Source organism: Solanum stenotomum, chromosome 9 (assembly GCF_019186545.1).
Source record: "Solanum stenotomum isolate F172 chromosome 9, ASM1918654v1, whole genome shotgun sequence".
NCBI classification, from domain to species: Eukaryota; Viridiplantae; Streptophyta; class Magnoliopsida; order Solanales; family Solanaceae; genus Solanum; species Solanum stenotomum.
The window spans coordinates 24955333-24965700 of record NC_064290.1 but is presented as its reverse complement, the minus strand read 5'-3'; the positions used below and the strand labels follow the sequence as shown (position 1 = coordinate 24965700).

Sequence of the window (10368 nt, the reverse complement as noted above, 5' to 3'; positions counted from 1 at the left end):
TACACATATATCTAAGAATTATTTTAGACAACAATTTTTTTTAAAATATATTTTTTTTGTTAAATAGCGTGCCAAGTAAAAATGTATCACATAAAATGAGATGGAGAGAGAATAATACTCCATCCTTTCAATTTTACTTGTCACTTATTTCTAAAATAAATTTTTATTTTTATTTGTCAGTTTTGACATATCATGAAAAAAAAAATTTTTTCTTCATATTTTATCCATATTATTAAATATTATTCTTCATATCATTTTTCAAAACCCAATATTACATATTAATTAATAAGGATATTATAATAAAATACATATATTGATATTTATTTTGTTAGTAGATATGTCAAATAAAAAAACGACAAATAAAAGTGAAAGGAAAGAACATAAGGTATAAAAGTAATTTTAGGAAAGCAGAGAAAACGGCGTAGTATGAATGAGTTGGCAATATATCCGCAAATCTATGAGAAAAAGGTATATTGGTAATGCCAAGCTGTCGGTAGTTAACTGCGGTTATAATATGACCACATTGAATGGTTAAGGGCATAAGAGGCGTCGGTGGAGGTCAAGTTAGCCAGTGATTGAAAATCTTGAGAAATAAAACGAACCGTTGAATAAATATAGAAAAACCAAAATAAGCAAAAGTATAGAGAGAGAAGAAGAGAGAGAGAGAGAGAGAAAAGGGAGAAGAAGAAGATTGAAGAGAGAAAGAATCGCTTGGTTTATAAGCCATTAAAGCCTTCCTTGTTGGAATACCCATTTACATATATGCATTGAAAAGTGAGAAAGGATTGTAATGGCAGATTCTAATTCAAGTACCGATTCTGTTTCCATTGATGTTGAGACCATTTATCTTGGCGGAAAGGTTCCATTTTCTTCTTCTTCTTCTTTCTCTCTTTCTGTATGTGTATTGTTAAATAAACGAAACGGGTTTGCTTTATTAAGTTTCTAAGTAAAGGGGTTTGTTTGTTTCTCTTTCAAATCATTTTTAGGTTTGACAAGTTGTTTAGGGTAGATTATGGGTTTGTAGATCCTTTCATAGAAAAATAAATGTTTTGGGTACAAGAAGATTGTTGTTGTCACACTTGGAGATTTTGTGTCCATAATTACATCATTTCTTGTTTTTTTTTTCCAATTGGGACGTCAGTAATGGAATTCCTCAAATAAACCTTTTATAGTAATTGTCATATGCTCTTTTCTATGGTTAATTGTTGAATTGGATTTCATCTTCTCTTTTTTTCCAAATAGCTTTTGTTTAGCCAAATTGTTTTCTTATCATTTCTTGTGACATTTGCAATTCCAGTCACTTTCAAACACAGCTTGCCTTTTAGTTGTTGTTTTCTTTGATTCTGCCCTTTTCAGGAACTGGTATAATCCAAATTGCTTTTCTTCTTGTTTGACGTTATATTTTGATGTATAGTGAGCCGATCATATAGTTATGCTGGTTGCACATAGTTGGGTTGGGTTGAGGGGGGGGGGGGGGGGGGGNNNGGGGGGGGGGGTTACAACAACAATATACCCCTGTAATTATCCCCACAAGTGGTTGAGGGGGGATTTTTATTTTTATTTTTTAAAAAAAGATTTTGGGGAAATTGAAGGGGGTGGAGGACAACAATGTCTTCTACTCGACATGTGAGTGATATTGTATAAGAGAAGTGATTTAAGTTGCACTAAACCAATTCCTTTCTGGTTTACAAAATCATACTGATTAGTAGAGCTTTTCCTTTTGACTTTAAACTTGGAGGGGTTAGTATTCTTTAGATAATGGATGTATGTTTTTCTTGATTTACTTAACTTATACAAATAAATTATTTTCAGGAGCACATTGTACGGACTGGCTGCGGCTCTGTCTCTGTTATAGTTTATGGAGACCAAGAGAAGCCACCACTGATAACTTATCCAGATTTAGCTCTAAATCGTAAGTGAGGGTTTATGTTCTAATGTTCCATATCTTCCATTTTCAGGAATCTGTTCATGTGCTTTCAGGTTGCTTTTATTGTTTGCTGTTGATCTTTATGCGTCTGATGTTTTACTCCCAAACATGCATTCTGCAGATATGTCGTGTTTCCAAGGATTGTTCTTCTGTCCGGAAGCAGCTTCATTGCTGCTCCATAACTTTTGCATTTACCACATAAGTCCTCCGGGGCATGAGGTCCGTGAATTGGACAGCTTGTTTCCTTTCATGTAAATCTTATTGGGTTTTTGGCTCTCTATTCCAAGTTCCATTAGAATCGACTCAACTTATCTCCATTACTCACATAGTGCTCTCTGATTTCCACAAGAGTTCTTGCAGTTAGGAGCTGCAGCAATTTGTCCAGAGGAGCCTGTACCTTCAGTGGATGATTTGGCAGATCAGATAGTTGAGGTTCTTAACTATTTTGGGTAATTTCTTGAGCCCCATTTTACTATATGTTTAGTTATGATTATACAAGGATTGCAAATGCTGTTTCTTTTCTTGTAACTTGTTAGAGATCTGTTTTCTGCTTTCTTGAGCCCTTGATAACTTGATTTTTAAGCAAGGACTCTTCCAGGAAAAAAAAAAGAGGAATACTTTTAAGCAACATTTTTTTGCTGTTTTCAGGCTGCGGTCAGTTATGTGTATGGGAGTAACAGCTGGTGCTTATATACTCACCTTATTCGCGGTAAGTTTGTTTTCAAAAATGACCATGTGATACTCCTCTTAGTGGTTGATCATCTATTTCACTAACAGGTATCTTATTTTGCAGATAAAACATAGGGAACGTGTTCTTGGTTTGATTCTTGTTTCCCCTGTATGCAGAGCACCTTCTTGGAGCGAATGGTTTTATAATAAGGTGATATTTCGTATCTTTCTTTTACCATTTCTCAAATGAGAAGAAAATACGCTCTATAGAAGTTGAGAGAATTGTTCATCTGCAGGTCATGTCAAATTTACTTTACTTCTATGGAATGTGTGGTCTGCTGAAAGACTTTTTACTATACCGCTACTTCAGTAAGGTACTTGTTGTGTTCTATTATTTGTTTTTTCTCCTTCATGTCTGGTGCCTTTTTGTTGTGATCAGATTGAATAAGGAGGCTGCTTTAATTGTTTCAGGAGGTTCGGGGGTCTGCAGAAGTTCCAGAATCAGATATAGCTCAAGCATGCAGAAGAGTAAGTTCCTCTCTCCTCCGGTAGTTAGTTTGCAGATGTTAGTCAATTTCATTCTTCTACCTTCTTTAGAATATTGCTATGCAGATCTTAATTTTTTTTTTATAACTGTTGTATTTGGTGTTTTTCTCATCTTTTCAGTTGCTAGATGAGAGGCAAAGCATAAACATTTTACGGTTTCTACAAGCTATTGACGGGTAGGAAACTTGATCTCACTGCATGAAATATAGATAGCAATGTGTTGTTTTTGAATAGTCACAAAATTAGACCTTCCTAAGCATGGTTTTGCAAATGAGCAGGAGACCAGATATCACACAAGGATTGAAGAAACTACAATGTCGAACCCTCATATTTGTTGGGGATAGTTCTCCTTTCCATTCAGAGGCTCTCCACATGACTGCTAAATTGGACAGACGATTCAGTGCCTTAGTAGAGGTATGCCGTACTTTCATTTTAATAAATCTTTTAACAACAAACTATTCCCATATAATGGTATTCCCTTTCTAGCTAAAAGTTATGTATGGCTAGCTAATTTCCATTTCGATGATGTTTGACCGGTTAGGCAATAAGCTGTTTGTAGTGTATACCTGAATAAAATGATGTGCACGTTCATAAAAAGGTGCCGAAGTGTCATGATTGAGGTTAATATAGTATATTTAAAATGGTGATGTATTAGTTGGCATATACATTGGATCTTGTGTTGATGTACTTGGAGTAAATGGTGAATTAATATAGAGGGAATGGTGTTGTTGACGAAAGGGTATGGGGTTGTTGTGATTGTAATTTGCAGGTACAGGAGTGTGGATCAATGGTGACAGAAGAACAGCCACATGCAATGTTGATACCAATGGAGTATTTTCTCATGGGATATGGACTATACAGACCTAACCAGTTCAGTGGCAGCCCAAGGAGTCCTCTTAGTCCATCTTGTATCGCCCCCGAGCTTCTCTCTCCGGAGAGCATGGGGCTCAAATTGAAACCTATCAAGACCCGGATTGAATCCAAGCTCCTCGGTGAACAACAATAATATTTAATCTGTGTATTATATTGGAAAGAGAGAAGAAAAAAAATCCCTCTTTTAAGTTTTTATTGTTTGTTTTGGGTTTTGTTGCAACTGTGGAGGGGTGAGCACTGAGCAGGCAGGGTAGATATTTATAAATGAGGTGTAGGTAGGAAGTTGAAATTCTTTTATGGAACATATATAGTGAGGTAAGGAGGGAGAAATTGGGTATTCATTCATTGGTAGGCAGAGAAAAAGAGATTATTAAACATGTTCCCACTTTCTATTGTATTTGTAAATTAGAAAAAGAGACATTTATTTATGAAAAAAACATGACAAATGGTGAATAAGACAGCAATTGAGCTGGTCATTATTAATTCTATATTTTTAAATTCATAAATGACTATCCTCTTGTGGTCCTACTCCCCCATCCCTCCTTGACCTAGGCCAAAAAAATTGCACTCCCTCCCAGTTTGTCCCCTTTGTGCTTTTTAATTTGTTTCAAAATACCTGCAATATTTTATTAAGAGAAACTTACGTAAATATGCTATATTAAAAATATATTTACCATTTATAGTAATAATATTTTTTTCATTTGATCACTTTTAATATATTTATAACACATTTTAATACACTTCTCCTACAATGTGTCAATTTTTTATCAAACAAGCATAATATATTTAAAAAGACAGTTATAGTACATATATATTGCATACATAATTCACTTTTAATACATATTGCAAATTTAACATAATATTGCTATAAATGATAATAAATAAAAAGTATCGCTAAAATCAGTAATCATTTATTAAAAGGTACCCATCCAAGTAATTTTTCTTTTTATTATTTTATTTTATAAGTAATTTAATTTTAGAGAACTTATGTAAGTAATATTAGTTTAGAAGCTAATTACTTAAATATACTCTAACTTGCAATATTATGTATCTTACCAAATTTTGATGCGTTGTCCAGCTATGTTCAAATACATAAAGATACATGTATCATGGGATACACATGGTCAAAATTAAGTGTAATTTATTCTAGATATATTGTATCAAAGTGGACTCGCATGTATTTGAGATACATAATAAATCTTGTTTGTCTCCCTCACATCTCTCTTATCTCGCTTGCCACTCTTTTACGTATTTAGTATCTCAAATACATGCGAATCACACTAAATAAGATGTATCTAGTATGATTTATCTGAGATACATGACGAATGTCGCTCGAGACTCTCCCTATTTTAGTGTATCTAATAGCAAACAAACATGTATCTTTCTGAATATATGATAGAAAACTCTTAATTAATGATAAAAAAATGTAATATTATAATGTGTATATATGATAATAAAGTATGTCTAATTTTTCCTTTATTTTTAATTTTTTTGGTGAGATTAAATATTTATTTTGGATTATATTAGAAACAATCTTTGTTTTTAAAATTTGATGTGTACTGAAATGGAAGGCAACAACGCAACAACGCAGAAAAGGTGTCAACAACTGGCACTTGTTTGGTGAAAGCAGAGGTTTGTGGTTATTATGGGGACTTTGTGTATTGCCAGTGGGATGGGTGTGGCAATCCCGTCGTCTTGCATCCTATGCGGGAAAAAAAATATGATATCCACTTTATTTTTCTTCTCTTCATTCAATCTCTTCCATGTCCTTCCAAACTATCGAAATGTGAAAAAAGAGATATAATGTCACACATAAAATCTAAAGGTATAAACTATTATTTTTTTGTTTTATAACTTAACTATTGAAAGTGTGAGTTTCATACATAAACTATCAATTATTAGTTTGAAAAATAAACCTCAGTGGTGTGTAAGTGCACTCTCTCTTTTATTTGAAAAAATCTTAATACACGACATTTCACATGGATAAAATATTCCACCTTGACAAAAATTAAAGGAGAAATGGTCTGATGGACCATTCTACTTATATGTGTTTGTATTCTGGACCCTTTTACTTGACTATTTGTCAACTAACACTACTAAAAAACTGCCAAAAAGAGATGGAAAAAAGCGACAGATTGCGTCACTTTTTTGGCCAAAAGCGACGTAGTCTCGCTATTTGATTTTTTTTGAAGAATGCGACGTCGTCTGTCGCTTTTTTGGAAATAAAATTTTAAAAATCCAGAAAAGCGACGAACTAAAGGACTGTCCGTCGCTTTTGGGTTTTAAAAAACATAAAATTAAAAAAATGACGGACTAAAGGACCCTGTCTGTCGCTTTTCTGGGTTTTAAAAAAAAAATCCAGAAAAGCGACGGACAAAACCACCCTGTCCGTCACTTTTTTTGCAATTTTTTCGATAGCAGAAACTGTTCTGATGCTCACCTGAAAAAGCAATTCAATTCTTTCAGCCCCAATCAAACACAAAACTTTATAAAGAAGCTACACAAAATATAAAACAACAAACTTAAACAATTTAAAGACTTATAAAGTCTTTCAAAATTAGTTTTAAAAAGTTCATAAAGACTGTATTTTATCAAGATTTCTAAAGTTCAACCTAATAATTAGTTCATAAATTCTATAAATCAAGATTTCTAAATTTCACAACCTAAAGTTTAAAATCCTACAATAATTCAAGATTTCTAAAGTTCACAACTTAAAGTTCTAAAATTTCACAATAATTCAAGATTTCTAAAGTTCACAACTTAAAGTTCTAAAATCCTACAATAATTCAAGATTTCTAAAGTTCACAGCCTAAAGCTCTAAAATCCTACAAAAATTCAAATTCTCTAAATTTCACAACTTAAAGTTCTAAAATCCTACAAAAATTCAAATTCTCTAAAATTCACAACTTAAAGTTCTAAAATTCTACAATAATTCTCACAACCTAAAGTTCCTACAAAAATTCAAGTTCTCTATAACGTGAAACAAAAAGCAGTAATTAGACTCTTCGCTTGGTTTTATGCTCATTAAAATCAGCTTCATAGGATAATTCTTTTATTGGCCATTGTTTTGTTTTCAAATGGTCAATTTCAGCATTCACAACTTAAAGTTCTAAAATCCTACAATAATTCAAGATTTCTAACGCTCACAACCTTATAAAATTCTAAAATCCTACAAAAATTCAATTTCTCTAAAGTTCACAAATTTAAGTTCTAAAATCCTACAATAATTCAAGGTTTCTAAAGTTCACAACCTAAAGTTCTAAAATCCTACAATAATTCAAGTTCTCTAAAGCTCACAATCTAAAGTTCTAAAATCCTACAAAAATTCAAGTCCTCTAAAATTCAGAACTTAAAGTTCTAAAATTCTACAATAATTCAAGATTACTAACGTTTCATAACCTAAAGTTCCTACAAAAATTTAAATTCTCTAAAGTTTACAACTTAAAATTCTAAAATCCTACAAAAATTCAAGTTCTCTAAAGTTCATAACTAAAAGTTCTAAAATCCTACAATAATTCAAGATTTCTAACGCTCACAACCTTATAAAGTTCTAAAATCCTACAAAAATTCAAGTTCTCTAAAGTTCACAAATTTAAGTTCTAAAATCCTACAATAATTCTAGATTTCTAAAGTTCACAAGCTAAAGTTCTAAAATCCTACAATAATTCAAGTTTTCTAAAGTTCACAACCTTAAGTTCTAAAATCCTACAAAATTTCAAGTTCTTTAAAATTCAGAACTTAAAGTTCTAAAATTCTACAATAATTCAAGATTTCTAACGTTTCATAACCTAAAGTTCCTACAAAAATTCAAGTTCTCTAAAGTTTACAACTTAAAATTCTAAAATCCTACAAAAATTCATGTTCTCTAAAGTTCATAACTTAAAGTTCTAAAATCATACAATAATTCAAGATTTCTAACACTCACAACCTTATAAAGTTCTAAAATCATACAAAAATTCAAGTTCTCTAAAGTTCACAAATTTAAGTTCTAAAATCCTACAATAATTTAAGATTTCTAAAGTTCACAACCTAAAGTTCTAAAATCCTACAATAATTCAAGTTTTCTAAAGTTCACAACCTAAAGTTCTAAAATCCTACAAAAACTCAAGTTCTCTAAAATTCACAACTTAAAGTTCTAAAATCCTACAATAATTCAAGATTTCTAATTAAATTCAGAGGTTTCGAATGCTGAGTTTCGGAATGCCATTCAACTTTTGGCCTAGAATGTGGCCAACCAGAACAATCAGCAGGTTCCAGTTCCTGCAAATGCTAGTGGTGGATCAGTGGTAGCTAGTGTCTGTGATTTTGTTAGGATAAATCCACCTGAGTTTCTAGAGTCGCAAGTTGGTGAGGATCCCCAGAACTTTATTGATGAGGTCAACAAGATTTTTGGAATGATGTAGGTGACTGGAAATGATAGGGTAGAGTTGGCATCCTACCAACTTAAGAATGTGGCTCACATATGGTTTACACAGTGGAAAGACAATAGGGGTGAGAATGCCACTCCTGTGACATGAGAGTGTTTTACAGGAGTTTATCTAGACAGGTTTTTCCCAAGAGAGTTGAGGGATGCTAAGGCTCAAGAATTCATAAATTTGAAACAAGGTTCTATGTCTATCCAAGAGTATGAACTTAAGTTCACCCAAGTCTTATCCACATATGGTTGCATATCCTAGGACTCAAATAAGTAAGTTCTTATTTGGAGTGTCTGACTTGGTGAAAACAGAGTGCAGAAATGCGATGTTGTTGGAAGATATGAACATCTCTAGGCTCATGACTCATGCTCAGCAGGTTGATGGAGATAAGCTTAGGGAACAGGCTAAGGACAACAAAAAGTCTAGGACAGGAACCTATGAGTACTCTCAACAGAAATCGGCTGGTGGAAATCGCTTGCAGTTTCAGCAAAGGTCTTTAGCCCCAGCACCTTCATCAACTAGTGTTCCATCCTCCAGGTTTTGACAGGATTAGAAATGTAGGGCATCAGGCTCTAAGTCTCAGGGGAATGTTTCAGTTACCAGAACCTACCCAACTTGTCCAAAGTGTGGTAAGAACTATCCGAGCGAGTGTCTTGCAGAAAAGTATGGATGTTTTGGGTGTGGTCAGACTGGTGACAGATTGAGGGATTGCCCTTTTTCTAAATAGGGACAAAGAGGTAACAATGGTAGGGCTTAATCTACAACTTTAGCAACACCAGCAGGTCGCCCAACTCAGTAGGGTACTTCATCTACTACATGTGGCGGTCATCGCCAGAACAGGTTGTATGCTTTCCAGGCTCGCCAGTGTAACACCCCGTATCAGAAACAGACTAAAAATGCAGATTTTGAGAAGTTGCAGGTGCAACCCACGGTTGCCATCCATGAACCATAGGTCAGACCACAGCCCGTGCTGGTGGTCCGTGGTTCACCACTGCAATCCCTCCCCAGCTAAACTCAGAAAAATTGGCTAACTCTCGACTCACGGACAAATGCACGGTCCGTAGATCAGACCACGGTCTGTGGTCTATGTCCGTGGATCAAGACCTCCTTTACCCAACCTCTGACACGAACTACGGTCGACCAACACATACCATCGTTCGATCCACGATTCATAGGTTTAACCGTAAATGAGGGTCAGCAGCCAGTTAGTTAAAAATTGTTGATAGGTCAACTTCAGATGGTCATAACTTTTAGCATAAAAGGAATTATGTGTCCCATTAACTATGATAAATAATTGAATCCTCTTTCTAACGCCACCAAGTTTGCTAAAATCCGACCTCCGAGTAAAAAGTTATGCTTGTTTTAGTGAAGCCCTGTCGGGCAGACTTGACCGACGACCCCAACCTACGGACTGTCATTTGACCTACGGCCCGTAGGTCCAGTCCATCGGTCACTCCGACAACAATTAAGTCAGGGGTCTTTTGGTCTTTTCCTATTTCATTGGACCCCTAAGATGTGCCGGTTAGACCCTAAATTATGAGGTTTTAGTCAGTTTAAGCCTAGAAACATAACTAGAACTTACCTTAGTCAAAATCATTAATCAAAACTTAGAAAATTAGAATCAAGAGAGGAGAAAAAGGTCAAGAACCCTAGTTCAAGAATGCATCAAGGTTCCATCAGTTCCAGCCCCGAAATCGAAAGATTTCTCCATGGAATTCGTCACCAGATATGTGGAATTTCACTAGTGGTTTCCTTTCGCCCATTAGGTCCCTAGAATTTAGTGAGATTCTTGATTCCCTTATTATGAACAGACTTAGGGTTTCTAGAATTTCAACAGATTATCATGTTATTGCTCAGTTTATTGCATGAATTTAGAACCCTAGCTATGTATTTTTTTAGTTCTTGAATTACACATGCTAGGTCAGATATTTCAGTATT

General features: G+C 34.2%; 1 protein-coding gene across 1 annotated transcript; it reads left to right on the top strand.

Annotated features, from left to right (window-relative positions):
• Positions 1-600: 600 nt before the first annotated feature.
• On the top strand, positions 601-4149 carry LOC125877719 (protein NDL1-like). Its single transcript, XM_049558946.1, has 11 exons — positions 601-859; positions 1813-1912; positions 2049-2146; positions 2288-2376; positions 2576-2636; positions 2721-2807; positions 2893-2970; positions 3068-3124; positions 3263-3318; positions 3421-3556; positions 3912-4149. The coding sequence occupies exons 1-11, from the start codon at positions 791-793 to the stop codon at positions 4146-4148; spliced, it is 1068 nt and encodes a 355-aa protein (XP_049414903.1). The 5' UTR covers positions 601-790; the 3' UTR covers position 4149.
• The last annotated feature ends 6219 nt before the right edge of the window (positions 4150-10368 follow it).

Coding starts and splice junctions, on each gene's coding strand:
- LOC125877719 (XM_049558946.1), top strand. CDS start 791: ATGGCAGATTCTAATTCAAGTACCGATTCTGTTTCCATTGATGTTGAG. Junction 860..1,812: donor CCATTTATCTTGGCGGAAAG/GTTCCATTTTCT, acceptor AATTATTTTCAG/GAGCACATTGTACGGACTGG. Junction 2,637..2,720: donor ATATACTCACCTTATTCGCG/GTAAGTTTGTTT, acceptor CTTATTTTGCAG/ATAAAACATAGGGAACGTGT.